Genomic DNA, 16,700 nt, shown 5'->3' with positions numbered 1-16,700 from the left:
CAATCCCATCTACCATGGGTAGTGTGGGTTTCAGTTGCCCCACATCCATCTGCTTTCGGATAAACTGAAGTGAACGTGTGGATGATCCTGGCCCTGTTAGTTTTCAAGCTGGAGCTCTGGGAGGGCCCACACCGAGACCGCCTCATCCAAGGCCAACCGCTTTCTTGCAGTGTTGCCTCTGGCTGCTTCTCGTGTCTTCCCACATTCTTTCTCTCGTGTGTCCCTGGTTGATGACTGGGGGACGTGATTCACACTGTCAGTCACCAACCTCAGATAACTCACCTTCCCAAACCACACACCCTCACCTAAGGATGCTGTACTCTTAGCCAGCATGATGTAAACCAACGACTTGGTATGCTTGTGAGAGAGAAAACAGACACCAGGCCTTCCTGGCATGCATAGACCAGATTCTAGGCAGCGCAGATTCAGATTCAAAGTACTTACACAATTCACAAGTTTATTTGTCTTAAATAAATACCATCTAATAGAACACATTTCAATGTCCTCAATACTTGTCCCTGCACCCACAACAAAAGCAGCTTGGAATATGGGCATTCACTTGTAGTGCATATCAGGTTAGGCCTAGGAAGTGCTTGTCTGAGCAATGTTGGGCTGAGCGATAGCTGGCCTCTCTCCACTGCAGCCCCCTGCCGCAGTGTGAGAAACCCTGTGTCCTGTGGCCAACCCACACAGCTTTGTCCTCTGATACCTGGTGTCACTACAAGCCCATTCCTGGCTGCCACAGAAAGCAGTTCACCCGGGGAAGAGGCGGGAACAGGTTGCTGGCAAACTGAGGGAAGCACTCTCTCTTCCGCCCTGCCAAGAGGTAGAGCCCCTGAAGAAGGATGGAAGGGGCTTTGGCCACCCTTCCAGTCCCCCTCCCCCAACCTCCAGGCTTCTCAGGTGGGAGCAGGAGGATGGGGAGACCCCCTCTGTCTTCTCTTTAGGGCTGAGCTCAGTGGTTCGGGTCCATGTTCCTCATCATCTGGGGACTCCTGGATCAGAGGCAGAGAAACTAGTCAGGGGAGGTGCTGCTCCTTCCCTTCACCCCATCCACAAAGGAGCCAGCAAGGAGCTCTGCTATTCCTGCCCCAGAGGCCCATGGGACCTCTCAGTCTAACTCCCAGCCCAGCCACAGATCCGCAGCACAACACTGGGTGAATCACATTACCAGCCTGAGTCCCCTGTCCCGCCGTAGGGCAGCATAGAAGCGTAGCACTTGGGGGTCACAGCACACCACCGTAGGGTTGAAGTCCAGCACACGTAGGCCCTGCAGGCTGCGGGCCCGGGAGAGTGCCACATAGGCCTGGCCGCTGGCAAACACTCGGCCCAGAGAGATCTCCACACAATCCAGGGACATGCCCTAGTGGGTGGAGGAGCAGAAATGTAGCCACCTGAGCTGGAAGCCCCTGGTGGCGGAGAGTGAGCCTGACCCTACCTTCTCCAGCCCAGCTGCAGCCCAAGATGTTGGAAGCAGGAGGAAGGGCTGCCAGCAGGTGGATGGCTGAGCAGGAGAGGTTCCTACAGATCTAGGAAAGAGTTGAAGTGCAACGGTGAAAGGAAAGAGCTCAGGCTTGAGGACAGACAGACAGACTTGGGGAATGCTGACTCTGCCATTCACTCCCTAACTTCTCTGAACCTGTTTTCCTGTAAAATGGGAATAATAATTACACCTATACCTTATACTATACGTTGTAAGGATTCAATGTAACATATTTAGTAGGGGCTCAGGGAATCCTAGTGGTGCAGTGGGCTAAGCATGGGGCCGCTAACTAGAAAGTTAGTGACTCAAACCCACCAGCCACTCCCCAGAAGAAAGATGAGGTTTCCAGTTCCCTTAAGGATGTAGTCTCAGAAACCCTATGGACCAGTTCTCTGTCCTATAGGGTCACTCAGAATCAGAATCGACTCAGTGGCTGTGGGTTGGTAGGAGCTCAAAATGATGGGGCGAGGATGGCAGAGGAGAGGTGGGAAATATACTAAAAGAAATTTTATTAATCGCTTGGTCTGGAATTTTTCCATCCAGGGCAAGCTTAATTCCATAAAGCCTTCAAGACCCGCAACACATCTCGTTCCTCTTACCTGTGGCCTACCCCTATGCCACACACAGGGTGCTCACCTGGCTCTTGTGGATGGATATTGCCCAGGCCAGCTGGAGGGGCAGCTGCTGCCGGCTGATTAGTTGACCCCCAGTGACCTGTACTGTCCAGCGGTCAGCACGGATGACCTCAGTGACCCCACACAGGAATCTTACTTGGGGCAGCCCTGGGGGTGGCAATGGAGAAAGTTAATCTGTCATTCACTTCAGGGTTCAGAGGTGGTCAGAAGTTGCCTTTCCTCCCCATCATCTCCCCCATCACTTACCTTTCCCCTCCTCAAATCCCACGACCACCCCTCGAGCCCCATTGACCAGGCCTCGGGATACTGCTAGGTTCTTCAGCAGCATTACCTGCAGAGGAAAGAGAAAAGGAGGAATGTCAAGCTACCTGGCTTCACCTCCAGGGGATACTGTTCTCAGAGGTTGAGGGCACTGAGCTGTCTGTCACAGGAGGGTTGAGTCCCTGTCCTTAGCTCTGCCACTAACTGGCTACTACCCTTGGGGAAGCTGCTTTATTGTCCTGGGTCTCAGTTTCCTGCTTGTTGTCAAAGGAGAATACCATTTGCTCTATGTTTCTTAGAGGAGGTGATAGTGGTTAGGTGCCCTCGAGTCGGTTCTGACCCATAGCAACCTTATGCACCACGGAACGAAATACTGCCTGGTCCTACAGCATCCTCACAAATGTTCTTATGTGTGAGCCATTGTTGCAGCCACTGTGCCAGTCCATCTTGGTGAGAGCTTTCCTCTTTTTTGCTCCCCCTCTACTTTACCAACCATGATGTCCTTCGCCAGAACTGATCTCTCCTGATAACATGTCCAAAGTATGCAGTAAAGATCAGTGAGGTGACAGACATCACATGCTTTGAACATACTAAGATCTGTGATGGGGGATGTATGTGGGGCAGTAGTCTTAAGGGATAGGCCCCAGGCCTTGCCATCCTCTTCCCCAGCCTTACTGTTCTTGCTGTTTCCCTAATGGATGTCCTTTAGATCTGGGGTAGAGTGAAGTTTCTTTTTTATTTTTGGGGGGGGGGGGTAGCAAATTCACTTTTAACTGATCTACAAATAATGTTAGTACCCATCTTTTGCTCTTCATCTGGGAAAGCTCTATCTTGGACAGCTTGAGGAATTGGGTTAACTGGTTATCTTCATTACTTAATTTCAACAGCAATATTAGAAAGGACAAGGCGTAGTTACATCTGATGGGATCAAAGGCTTGGCTGGCAGCCACACCCAGTCCCCTTTTATATTCCATACTTTTTCTTTAGCTCTTCTACTTTGTCTTTGTAAGTTTTCAAGGCATCTTCCTTGGAGGTCCCTGTCAGCTCATTCCAGGCATCCCACTTGGCCTTGCCTTTAAAGTCCAACACCCCAGGTTGTTCTGGGTTTATGTCGCCCACAGTAGCTTGTTTGAAACGGCTGTAGATGAACAGCATTTCAGTATCTGCTGGTTTGGCCTTGAGGGGCTTCACTTCTTCAGCACCTTTGTCAAACTTGGCCTGAGCCATGCCGGCAGAGTGGCAAGGAGTCCAGAGAGCTTCCAAAGAATCAACGAGGAAGAGCCTCTTTGAGAGCAGACAGGCAGAGAGGGTTTTAGTGGTATGGTGGAGTGAAGTTTCTTAAGATGGCTCTTCTATTCCTGTCTCTGAGGACTTGGATTCTGGTCTCCCTGTGTAGCCAGGAGGTCCAAGATGGCCTCGGCACCATTTTCTCGGGACCCTCACATCTGGGGGGACATTGCAGAAGCCCATCACATGGGGGTGGGGGCTCCACATTTTATAGATGAAACTGAGCTTCATAGGAAAGGCACTTGGCCAAAGCACCCCTGCCTGGAGCTCCAGGGGATAGAGGGAAGGAGGCAGGGAGAACTGCAGACAGGAGGGGCTGGGGATACAGGGAGTGAGTCACAGTCACAATGGTGGAGGAGCTGCTCAGGCAGAGGGGAAGGCCACATGGGGCACCCCAAGTTCCCAGGTCTAGGCCCTGCTTCCCCCTTACCTGGGCCCCGAGCTTTAGCTGAAGGAGACGACTAGCAGGGCACTGGGCATCTAAGGTCCGGGCCTGCTCAGGGTCACTGTCTGTAGCCTCAAAGCTGTGCACCTCACCTGGGAAACGAGTTGGGAAAATAGATGAGAAATCACAGATGCTGTTTCCAAAAACACTTGGCATGTGGGGATGTGGTGGAGGAGAGGGGAGTCAAAGCAAGGGATCAGCCTAGCTGGGGTCTTGGGGTCAGAGGCCTGGGTTCCAGCTTCAGCTCCAGCACTTACTGGCTGAGCAATCACCTCACTGCACCCACAGTTACATCTGCAAATGGCAGGGCATTTACAGCCACTGTGGTTGGGAGCAGGGATCTCCCACACCTGTCTGGTGGCTCTTCTAGCTGGCCCAGCCCAATCCAAGCTCCCTGCTCACCTGGCAGTTTCTGCAACCTCTTCTGGTTGGTGACAGCCACATCGTCCTGGTGTGTGCAGAGCCTGGTGGCTACAATTCCATCCCACCCCACCTTATGGGTAGCCGTGGCCTGGAGCTGGCGGGTCATCTCATCGGTGCACCTGTGGAGGCCAGAATGTCAGGACAGAGGTCACCTGAGCACCAGGAAGGCATGTGGCTTTATGACCAAGCAGCAGGTCATGTAAGTCAGACCTTGGGTCAGAAAGGCCCACATGGGCCATATTTGCAAGCCCCCAGTTTAGTCACCTTGTCCCTTCCCTACTTGGGCTCCAGACATGGGGGATGAGGATGGGGGAAGGGAGTGCTGGGCTGTGATCCCAGTAAGGAAGGAGGAGCTAGCCCCTCCCCCCCTCACCCAGTATTCTGAAGGGCAGAAGTTTGGAAGATCTAACCAAAGAGTCAGATCAACCTCTAGTGCAGTGGTTCTCAACTTGTGGGTTGAGACAGACCACTTTGGGGGTCGAACGACCCTTTCACAGGAGTTGCCAGATTCATAACAGTAGCAAAATGAGAGTGATGAAGTCACAACAAAAATGTTATGGTTGGGGGTCACTACAACATGAGGAACTATATGAAAGGATCGTGCCATCAGGAACGTCGAGAACCACTGCTCAGGTGTATAATCCTCTAGCCCTCACCTGCTGCCTTGGGGAAACTAATCCAGCCTGTGTGTCTGTTTTCCCATCTGGAACCCACACCAGCAGCAACTCAAATGGGAAGAGGAGGACAGGTTGAGGACCCTCTCCACCTACTCAGTCACCAAGCTTTCCTCTTGTCCCCCATGTGTGCTCCCCTGTCTGCCTCCTGCATCTGCACTAGAGGTTCTAGGCAGAGAAGACCCCTCAGTATCCACCCCCCACCACCCAGTTGGATCTGTCTGTCACAGCCCAGCTCTAGCTCCGTTTCTCCTACCCTCCTGGCCTGCCTTCCTTTCCCACATTAGATCAGTCATGGCATTCCAAACTTTTGCCCTCTTGGGGAGGCACCATGGCTGCAGCACTGCCCATCTCTTTACCCAGGGACCCCTCCAGGGGCCCCTTAGACTCGAAGAGCAGAAGGAACTTGGGTTTGGGAGTTTGACTTCACATTCCAGTTTGTCCTGTATCTGTCTGTCCACCCTTCCCTTGTCTTGCCCCATGCTCCTCTCTCTGGGCAGACTGTGGTCCCGAGGACAAATACATCTCTCCCTTCCGAGTGTCGCTTCCCTCAGACCCCTTTCCATCAGGGCCCACCTGCCCAGCCTCACAGCCTGTAGCAGGGAGATGAAGGCCTGATCCGCCTGCCGCCACACCTGGGTTAGCTCCAAGGTCACTGGGACGCACCTCTTCCAGCTCTTAGCCTGGTGGGGCGGGATGGAGCTGGTCAGGGGCAGAGCTTATACTCACAGAGGTGGGGAGGGAAGGGCCGGAGGCTCACTGATACCTGGAAACAGAACTGTGGGGGCTGAGAGCCCTTGGTGACCGGTGGCAGTTGTAGGAAGTCCCCACAGATGATGAGCTGAATTCCGCCAAAGGGCTTGTCCTGCCTTCGGACAGCTCTGGGGAGGGGCCCAGGGTGAGAAGGGCTAGGGTGAGCAGCAACCCGTGGCAAAAGCACCACACTCCAGACCTTACTTGCTGCCCTCATGGCATACACTGACCTGGCCACAGCTTCCAACTTGTCAAACAGGTCCGCCTCCACCATGGAGATCTCATCAATGACCAGCCGCTGACAGTTCAGCCAGCCTTGCTGCACGCCTGGCCGCTGGGCCAGAGCCACACACTGGGCCAGAGGGGCTCGGCCAGAACCAATGCCTGTGAGTGACATTTCTCAGTCTGAGCTGAGGCTCCCTTCCCCTCTCTACTTAAACTCCCCCCCTCCCCTCTTCCACAGGCCTGGCTTGCTCCTAACTCAAGCCTGGGACACCCCCTTACCTGCAAAGGCGTGGAGGGTGGTACCCCCAATGTGACAGGCTGCAACCCCAGTGCTGGCTGTGGCCACGGTGCCTGTGGGAGGCAGGGAGCCCAGGATACGCTTCAGCAGGTATGACTTCCCTGTCCCTGGGCAGGTGACAAAGTCAGAGTTATGTCTGTTCTTCCATCCCCTTGCTTCCCACCCCGTCTCTGTCCCCTAGTACCTGCACTCCCTGTGAAGAAAACACTCTGGCCTTTCAGGACGACATTCAGCACTGCAGCCTGTTCTTCAGAGAGCTGCGGCTTGGTGGAAGGCAAGCTCAGCTTCTTCACAGGCAGGGGCCACCTCAGGGCTTCCTGGGAGGGGAAAGGACTATCTCAGGGGTTCCTCTCACCCCCTAAATTATCCTTCCTCCCCTTATGAACCTGGGTACAATACTAGGCCTGCACCCAGCCTTCTGCCTCCCTACCAACATCCTTCTCGGAGCCCTTGGGTAAAGGTGGACAAGAGTGTGGTCCCCGGCCTGGCTCATCTGGAGCGATGGAGTTCAGACCTGTCCTGGAGGAAGGAACCAAGGCTGGGACTACACTGACCTCTGGTGCCCTGAAGCCCCTCCTTGGGTTCGGAGCCTCCCCTAGCTCCTTCCCAGTTCTCTTACCCTCCTGGTCATCTCCCTCAGCCTTTTGTCTCATTTGCTGTCTCTCTGGCCTCAATACACCCAAGCAAAACCCTGCCTAGCCAGGGGGGTCTTTCTTGCCCCCTTATCTATCTTTCCTCCTGCTTAATCTCAAGCCCCAATGATCTACGCAAACTCTGTGTACTGGGGTCAATCTACGAACACTGTCAACCCACTGGACTTGGATACTACTTCACTTTACTGGGCTCTTGGCCAACGCTGCCCCTGCTGACCACCAACCTGACTCTCTGAACGCCCCTTTTCTCCTTTGTTTTCCCTTCACACACAGTGCTGCCCAAGCTCTTCCCCAGACTGGGGTTCAACTCTGAGAAGCACATGTGCAATTCCCACCTTCTCAGGACACTCAGATACCTGGTGGTCATTTCTCTGAGCAGCCTCCTCAGGTACAACCACCATCTTCACCCACTCTCAGGCCTCTCAGTTTCCTCCATCTCTAGAAATGTCACATGTTACTCCCCAAACTTCCCCCTCTTTCTTGTCCTCACTTTGCTGTGCTCCGCTCCAGCCCTGGCCTTCTTTGGCGGCGGCACCTTCTCCGGCGGAACCCGGGTGGCCGCGGCTCGGCGCAGCTCCTCCGGTTGCACGGGACTGACCGTGATGAAGTCTCGGGGCCGCGGGCCCAGCAGCTGCGCTCGGGCAGGCGCGGGCCCGGGCCCTGGAGCAGCCAGCAGCTTGAGGCGCAGCGTGCGTAGGAAGCGGCGCAGGCGGTCCGGAGGGCAATCGGAAAGCAGCAGCTGCACGGTGCCGGCGCCGGGCCCGGGAGCCCGGTCCGCAGCGAGACGCAGCGCGCTCCGCCCAGCGGCGGCGAAGCGGGTGAAGAGGCGCGCGGCGCGCAGGGGAAAGCAGCGCGGCCGCCCAGCCGGGCCCGGCGCCTGCAGCCGCAGCATCAGCTCGCGGCGCTCGTTGCGTCCTAGGCTCAGCTGCGCGGCGCGCAGGGCCTGCCGCTTTCGTGGCTGCCCGCCGGGACTCAGCTCCTCCACGGCCACGCGGCACCGCAGTTCCGCGTCCTCGCACTCGGCTGCCTCCGTCTCGGCGCTCGGCAGCATCGTCGCGGCAGGTCTGAGAAGGGAGGAAACGTAAAGGTAGGTTAAGGTGGCTCAGGGGACTTACTGGATGGTGGGAGGCCAGATTGAGGCACAAGAGGTTGCAGAGGTGGGCGTTCCGAAGGAACGGCCGCCGCCGAAGTTAGCCCTCGCGTCGCGAAGTGGACTGCTTCCACGAGAACGAAGGAGGACGCCTATCTTCGGGCTCCTCTCCCCAGCAATCAAGGGCATTGCCCGTGGGGAAGAGGGGAGGGGGCTAACACGTAATCAGCGCCCTGGTTCATTTTATCTCACTCGTGTTAAGTGGAACGCTTGCCATTAAGCCTCAACGGCTGGTAGGCGCTTCCCACCTCCACGGCTCCTTTCATCGCACCCATTCATCTGCACCCTCCCGGTAGACATTCGAACCCCTTGATGAATTCACACTCTCGCCTCCCAATTTCGGGGGTACACTTACTTTCCTAGGCAGGGAATCAGATGATCTAGGTGACCAGAGACTGTCGTTTAGGGATGGCCTAGTTCGGAAGTAGGAATTTTCAAATACACGGGGTATAAAATTACCCTATCACCGGACGGACCTTTAAATCCTTTAGCCAATCAGAGGAAAGGGCGTGTCAATAGGCGTGCCTTTTATTGGGTACTAACTCCTGCAACGGGGCTGTACCAATCAATCCCCAGCAGAAGGGAGGCGGGTTTACTCTGGCCGGAGTTTGCCTTGCGTAACGGATGAGTGGGAGGAGCTGGCACTGGGCCCTGATCCTGTAATGCCTCGGGTCTCGCGCGCCCTTGTTTCTCCTTCTAGGATCGCTCCCTGCAGCCTTCGAACTCTTTCCACCCTTCTCTGCGCCTTTTTCCGCATTTTCTTTCCCAGTGTCTGAGGTGCCTGGTGCCTCTGTGTTCAGGAATTATTCTCTCTCCTACTGCACTGGATGCTCAGAGAATTTATTTTTAATTATCCTTCCCACATTGAAGACTGGTACTACATAGCCGGAAGAGGTCTTTTTAAGTGAGTCTAGTCCTGCTCAGTTTACAGGTAATGAATGATACCTACCGTGGATTTAATTACCCTCATATTTTAAATGAAGAGTTCAAGGCCAAGTGGTCTTATCACACTGGTCCTAGAGAAGTGGTTCCCCACCTTCCTAATGCTGCAACCCTTTAATACAGTTCCTCATGTTGTGGTGAGCCCCCAACCATAAAATTATTTTCGTTGCTTCTTCATCACTGTCATTTTGCTACTGTTATGAATTAGGCGACCCCTGTGAAAGAGTCATTCTGCCCCCAAGGGGGTCGCGGCCCACTGGTTGAGAACTGCTATCATAGAGCTTTTTCTTTTTTTTAACAAAATGTATTGGGGGTCCATATAGATCTTATCACAATACATACATACATTTTGTCAAGTACATATGTTACCATCATAATTTCCAGAACATTTTCTTTCTACTTCAGCCCAATCTTCTCCCAACCCTGCCAGTCAGATGTTACCCTAAGTTTCCGTAACGTTTCAAGACTTTTCTTCCTCATACTCAAGAATGGGGAAAGATGAAAAATGTTCTAAAACTGTGCTGATGGTTGCATTAAATTGTACACTTTTGATGAGTGAATTGCCTGGTGTGTGGGTAATGTCGTTTAAAATACCTGTTATTAAAAAATCATGAGAAATATTTGTTTTATTCAGTGTTGTCTTGACCTAGTGTCATGGGTAACTACGAATGAGGCATCAAATACATTAAAGCTAATTCTCTAAGTTGCTGTTGTAGGCAGAACAACGCTCCCCAAAAGATGCCCATGTACTAATCTTCAGAATTTGTGAATACCTTACAGGGCAAAAAAAGGCACTTTGCAGATATGGTTAAATTAAGGATCTTGAGAAGGGAGATTATCCTGGATTATCTGGGTGAGCCCAATGTAATCACATTTCCTTGTAAGGAAAATGTGGTAGAAGGATATGTAACTAAGAAAGCAGATGTCAGAGAAGGGGATTTGAAGATTCTACGCTGCTGTTGGTGTTTAAGATGGTGAAAGGACTCATGCACCAAGGAATACAGGAGGATCATAGGACCCCTATATCATGGATTGGATTTTGTCCCCCAAAATATGTCCACTTAGCAAACCCATGATTGGCAGTTTTATAATGATACAGTCAATATTGTTAGGTGCTGTACAGCCAGAATGACGTGAATGGCCAATCGTTTTAAAGGAACAAGGGTGGGATGCACCATCTTTGCTCAAGGCACCATCTTGACTTGTAAAGAATCATGTAAACAGAGTTTCCCTGGAGTATGTATTTCATAACCTTTATCTCACAAGAATAAAAGGAGAGAGAAACAATCAGAGAGAGGGGGGAACCTTAGTATCACCAAGAAAGAAGAACCCAGAGTGTAGGGTATCTCTTGGACCAGGATCCCGGTGCTGAGAACCTCCTAGACCAGGGGAAAATGTATGCCAAGACACATGGCGATCTCCAAGGAATGGCAGGCTCACAGATGTTGAAAGGGCCTTCCTCCAGAGTCAGTGCAGAAAGCTCTTTCCTCGAGCTGGCACCTGGCACTGTGACTGCTAGCCTCCTAAACTGCGAGAGAATACATTTCTATTTGTTAAACCCATCCCCGTGTGCTTCTGTTAGAACTAAGGCCCCAGAGAAAGCGAGGCTATGTATTCGCCCTGGGAGCTCTCAGCAGGAACACAGCCCAGAATTCTCCTTTTAGATTTCCCACTTCTGGGCCTGTTGGATAATAAATGTGTGCTGTTTTAGGCAACTAGCTTTGTCCAGTTTGTTAAAGCTTCAGAAGAAAATGAATACAGTCATGCAGTTACAAAATTAAACAGTTGAGCTTGTGAACCCAGGTCTGTTTCCAAAGCCTGTTTTCTCTTTTCCCACTCCCCTCTGCTCAAAAGGGAACTGACTAATAAAAACCCACAGCTTTCAAATTGATTCCAACTCATGAGGACCCTGTATCACAAGGTAGAGCAGCCCCTAGGCTGTTGTCTTTACAGGAATAGATCAACAGGTCTTCTCTCCTGCAGGCCTGCTGGCTGGCTTCCAACCAACTGCCTTGCAGTTAGCAATGGAGTACTTCCCACCGTGCCACCAGGGCGCCTGCAAAAGAAGACAAGGGTACTCAATACAGCCTGTTTCCTTCGCCCCAGATTGCCTCCATGGAGAACACGGGGACTTCCAAATGGGATTTCGTCTCCCAACATCTTATTATGAAAATATTCAAACATGTATAGAAAGAATGGAAAGATATTTACATCTATAGCTATATACCTGATACCTAACTCCTAATATTTTTGTTATACTTACTTTATCATTTGTCTTCATCAGTCCAAAGGAGCTCTGGTGTGCAGTGGTTTCGCCTTGATTGCTAAGGTTGCTGGTGGCTAGGACCCACCAACTGATCTGTAGGCAAAAAATGTGACATTTTACCTCCATAAAGATTATTCCCTAGGAAACCCTATGGGGTAATGCTACACTATCTTATATAGTTGCTATGAGTTGAAATGCACTCAGCAGCAGCAAGTTTTTGTTTATCCATCGATCTACCTCTACATCAATCAACTCACCTGTTTACTTATTATGCATTTTAGAGTGCAGACCTGAGGGCATTTCACTTCTAAACACTTCAGTATGCATACTGCACACTAGAGCTCAATATTTGCCTAGCTTCTTAAAGATTTGTCAAATAAACAAATCTTGGGTGTGTCACTGGAAGAATTCTGAGATAGAGAACTGTACTATCCTTCAAAGAGTTTGTGGAAAACTGGGATTAAAAGATGATGGGGTTTTCTCATGAAGTTTTAAAGAACTGAAATGGAATGTTCAATTCTTGGGTCTCTCTAGCCACATTTCAAGTGCTGTTGATAGAAAGATCCCTTTTTGTGAATATGCTTTAACTCAGTGGTCCTCCACTTTCCTCATGCTGCAACCCTTTCATACAGTTCCTCATGTTGTGGTGACCCCCCTACCATAACATTATTTTCGTTTGCTACTTCATCACTGTCATATTGCTACTGTTATGAATCGGGCGACCCCTGTGAAAGGGTTGCGACCCACAGGTTGAGAACCGCTGCCTTAACTTATTTTAAGCAAGTAGGTAAGACGTTACTGGGTCTGGAGCTGTGGTGGTCCATAAGGTAAACTGGTGGGCTGCTAACCAAAAGGGTGGCGGTTCAAAACCACCAGCCCCTAGACCCACTAGAGGAGGAAAATGAGACTGTTTGCTTTAGGAAGATTTGCAGGGAACCTTTCTGCTGTTTTATAAGGTTGGTGTGTGCTCTGTGAATCGGAATCCACTTGAGAGCACTGACTTTAGGGTAGGTATATTTAGTGTTAGACGAAATGGCCAGATCTTTTTCCAGAATAGTTGTACAGTCACCCAGGTTTGTAAAGAGGAACCGCAGTTAAGTCCTTGTAGGGAAAGAAATCAAATGAGTAACTTAAAGACACCGCCTCACAGTAACTGGTTCTGTGGTTCTGTCCCTCCCCCACATCCCCTGTCTCATCAACCTGATCCTGATTGGCCGGTGGAAGAGAGGGGTGGAGCCAGAGGCTCCCTCACTGTAGGGTGGACTTCCTCCCTCCAGGTGGTTATTGCGCCCCCCACCTCCCCTTGATATCCTTGATGTTAATCCTTGATGCGGTGAGGGCAAGGTGAAGCACTGTCCTGGACCTCCTCTTGTCTAACCCAAAGCCAAGCAGTGGCGTAGTGGCTTACTCGCGTTGGGGTGCTAACCTCAAAGTCATCAGTTCGAAAACCACCAACTGCTCCGCGGAACAACTGTTCGGCTCCTGTAAAGGTTGCAGCCCACAGGGACACTTCCTACCCTGACCCAGAATTGACTCAGCAGTAGTGAATTTGTTCTCTTTATTAGGAAATTTCTTCCCCAGCCACTCCATCCGTCTTATCTGCACTCTCTCCTCTCACTAGGAAGACTCACATCTAACCAAACGCACTACCACTGAGTAGGTAGAAATGCTCCTATGGGTTTCTGAGACTGTAGCTCTCTATGGGAGTAGAAAGCCTCCTCTTTCTCCTGTGGAGTGGCTGATGGTTTCGAACTGCTTATATTACAGTTAGCAGTCCTGTGCATAACCCACAACACTACCAGGGCTCCTTACAAATTTACTCCAGGACATTAGCATAAGGCTGATAGGGTTAAAAGGGGTATTTCAACATTAGCTCAATTGAAATTTGAGAATACCTCCTCCCACACTTTGTTTCCAAGTTTCCCCAATCCCACCCTCCCTTGGGCCCTGGTCATATGACAGTCTTAGAGAGGCGCTGGACCACAGTCTTACCACTCCCAGGGCACGAGCTTATCGTACATTCCTTCATCACATGGGCAGCAGACTCTCCTTTTGTTGATTCTCCCAGCATTATTCCACACAGCTAACCACTCCCTCCTGGAAGCCTTTTGAACTTCCAGGACATGAGACTCTCCTCCCTTCTGGCTAACCTCTCTTCAGACAGGCCTCTCAAGGAAAGCCCCCAACATGTCCTTCCTTGTCTTTTCCAATCCCATGGTTTTAATTACCAACTAAATTTTGATTCCCAATATTATATCCCCAGCGTACTCTTCTCCCCTGTACTTCAGACTGTGTGAGTTAGTTAGTTTATTGTGCCAACCTGGCCGATAAACACATGTGGAGTTCATTGAAAGGTGGAGGGATAAATGGCTCAGGGAGCCTCACCTTTCTAGTTCTTGGGCCTCTTGCTTTCTGATGGTTGGACCAGGGTGCAGCTGCCTTAGCAGTTCCCTGCTTCAGCTTGCAAGGCTGAGTTCCTGCAAGACATCCCCAAGGAGAAGCCACATGGACCTACCCTGATGCAGCCCTGAGTGCTGGAGCAGCTATGTGGGGACCCCTGTCAGTGCTGAGATGCTTACACATTCACTGACTAGGCTTTCCTCCTGCAGTCGGCATCATTGCATCTCTTTTGTGAGATGGAGGAGGACTTTGTGGATTGGTGTTGGACATATGGGTTAATGGGTTAATGTTGGACTTGTGGGCTTGGGCAGCACTGGGTTGGGATGTTTTCTTGATGCACACTTAACCTTTAAGTAAAACTCTCTCTTATGCATGAGTTTCTGTGGATTTGTTTCTCTAAAGTACCCAGACTAATACACTGTGTATCTCCCTCTATCCACTTGCTTTCTCCAAACAGAGCTTTCAATCTTCCCCAGTACCATATCCACCTGTCTTTCTCATTGTCTTTATCAGCTCAATAACTGGATCCACCATTTTTGGTGCAACTTAAAAACTGACCACCACATTCTTCATTCCTTCTTCACCTACCATATCCAACCCCCCCCCCCACTGGAACATGCTAGTTTCCATTTCCAAGATGTCTTTTGAATCTGTTCACTTCTTATTATCCCCATCCCACACCCTGGAGTTAGCAGCCCATCACATCATCCCTGGGTGGTTTCCTGATCTTTTCTGGATCCACATCTTCTACTCATCTGCTCTATAAATCCATTCCCTAGCAGCAGCAAGTGGGATCCTTTCAAAAACCTACATCTGACTTTCCACTGCCCTAGTTAATAGTCTTCAATGGCTTCCTATGTTATTCTTTTAAAATACAACTCAACGGTCTTTACAATACCCTAAAGCCAACTCCCCTTCCACTCGAATCTCAAGGCTGCCATTCTTCCTAGCTCACATTGGCCTACCACACTGGCCTCCTTGGTGTTCCTCCAGCACCCTAAGCCCTTTCCTGTGCCAGTTCTTTGTACCTGCTCTTTCCTCTGCATGACACAGCCCTCTGCCCTACCCCCACCCCCACGCCCTACTTGGAGTGACTGCATCTTCTTCATCTTTCAGGTCTGAGCCAAAATCGCCCCTCTTTAGAGAAGTTTTGCCCTGAAGAAGGCCATCATGGTTGGTCAAGTGGAGGGGCAGTGGAAAAGAGGAAGGCCACCAATGAGATGGATTGACCCAGTGGTTGCATCAATGGGCTCTGGCATAGGAACAATTGTGAGGATGGCGCAGGATCATGCAGTGTTTCATTCTGTTGTGTGTATGGTTGCTATGGGTGAGAGCTGACTGGGCACCTAACAACAATAGTACACGCACTGTTTCTAAAACAGTGCTCCCTCAGAACTCACTTGTTTCCGTTGGTGAACTTAGCACATTTGGTTCTGTGGTGTTTACTTGTGTTCTTACTTCTCCTTTCTCTCTCCCAGCTTCATGAGGGCAGGGAGCATGTGTCATCGGGTCCACGGCTTTGTCCTTTGTACCAGGACATTGTCTAATACATGGTAGACTCTCAACAAATATTTAGTGAATGAATACATCAATGGATAATTAAACCATTCTCAAGTGTCAACCCCACCTCTCTCTGCACTATCTCTTGAATGTGCCCCTCTGCTCCTCATAGAACTGTTCTGGTTCAGGCTTCCTCCCTTCCATTACTTATTCATGGGGCCTCCTTCTCCCTGTTTGCCCCCATCATTTCTATCTCCAGCCAGCAGCTGTGAAAGTGAGATTTTAAAATGAAAATAGGGTTATTCCCTGACTCAGTGACATGCCCTTGCAGGAGTAGCTTCAAACTCTTACATCGGCACTCAAGGCCCTTGGTGGCTCTGGCTCCTGTTGTGTTTTTGTCAGCATCTTTCATCACTCTGAACCCCACCCCCAAGCATTACGACCGCCTGAAAACTGTCTACATTCCCCCTGAAAAATCACGATACAGTTTTACCTTGTTCATGATGGTCCTTTCCCCCAAACTCCCCCCACCCCTCTGTTCAGCTAATAGCCCGGTCATTCCAGCCCCAGCTCTGGGAAGTGCCTCTCACCATGAGCTCTGTATCCCTCACTCATAGAACATCTCAGGGCTTAGCTATCCTCCGACTGGATGACCTGCTCCCCAAGGCAGGGCCTGGGGCTTGTGTGGCTTGGACACACAGTGCTGCAAAATAAGTCATTTAGTGAAGAGCACAGAGTGGAGTCAGTCAAAGTTAGAATCCCAGCCTCACCACTTACTGACCCAAACATGGTCATTTAAACATGTCATTTAATATCTGGATGATGGATGGAAAACACCCCATTGTAAGCAGAGCTGAGTAAACCTTGTCCTTTGATCAAATGGCACAAATGCAATGAGGCGTCATACTCCCAGACCTGAAGCCTTCCAATGGCTCTACATCTAAAATATAGTCTTTTCTTTCTTTTCAAATCATTTTACTGGGGCTCTTATAGCTCTTATCACAATCCATACATCCATCTATTGTGTCAAGCACATTTGTACATATGTTGCCATCATTAGTTTCAAAACATTCTTTCTATTCGAGCCCCTGATATCAGCTCATTTCCTCCCCTCCTCCCTCAACTTCAAAGTCCTTCATGAACCCTTGATAAGTAATTTTTTTTCATGTCTTACACTGTCTCCCTTCACCCACTTGTCTGTTGTCTGTCCCCCAGGGAGGGGCTTATATGTGGATCATTGTGATCAGTTCTCCCGTTCTCCCCCCACCTTCCCCTTCCCCTTCTGGTATCGCTACTCTCATTATT

The 16,700-nt window shown here is 50.6% G+C and overlaps 1 protein-coding gene and 1 pseudogene across 2 annotated transcripts; both read right to left on the bottom strand.

The window, feature by feature from the left end:
- Positions 1-454: 454 nt before the first annotated feature.
- On the bottom strand, positions 455-8,704 carry PIF1 (PIF1 5'-to-3' DNA helicase). Of its 2 annotated transcripts, XM_075535768.1 has the most exons (13): positions 8,643-8,704; positions 7,628-8,201; positions 6,669-6,801; positions 6,466-6,591; positions 6,192-6,345; positions 5,975-6,089; positions 5,785-5,891; positions 4,514-4,653; positions 4,097-4,203; positions 2,365-2,449; positions 2,120-2,265; positions 1,172-1,363; positions 455-995 (listed from the first exon to the last, which is right to left on the bottom strand). In XM_075535768.1, the coding sequence occupies exons 2-13, from the start codon at positions 8,186-8,188 to the stop codon at positions 900-902; spliced, it is 1,962 nt and encodes a 653-aa protein (XP_075391883.1). In that variant the 5' UTR covers positions 8,189-8,201; positions 8,643-8,704; the 3' UTR covers positions 455-899. The 2 variants fall into 2 exon arrangements, with proteins under 2 accessions (XP_075391883.1, XP_075391882.1); XM_075535767.1 differs by having other exon boundaries at positions 5,975-6,345.
- On the bottom strand, positions 3,188-3,943 carry LOC142430830 (acyl-CoA-binding protein pseudogene; annotated as a pseudogene).
- Positions 8,705-16,700: the final 7,996 nt, after the last annotated feature.

The sequence above is a fragment of the Tenrec ecaudatus genome, chromosome 17, assembly GCF_050624435.1.
Source record: "Tenrec ecaudatus isolate mTenEca1 chromosome 17, mTenEca1.hap1, whole genome shotgun sequence".
NCBI classification, from domain to species: domain Eukaryota; kingdom Metazoa; phylum Chordata; class Mammalia; order Afrosoricida; family Tenrecidae; genus Tenrec; species Tenrec ecaudatus.
The sequence above is the reverse complement of the archived record's forward strand: the minus strand, read 5'-3'. Positions and strand labels throughout refer to the sequence as shown.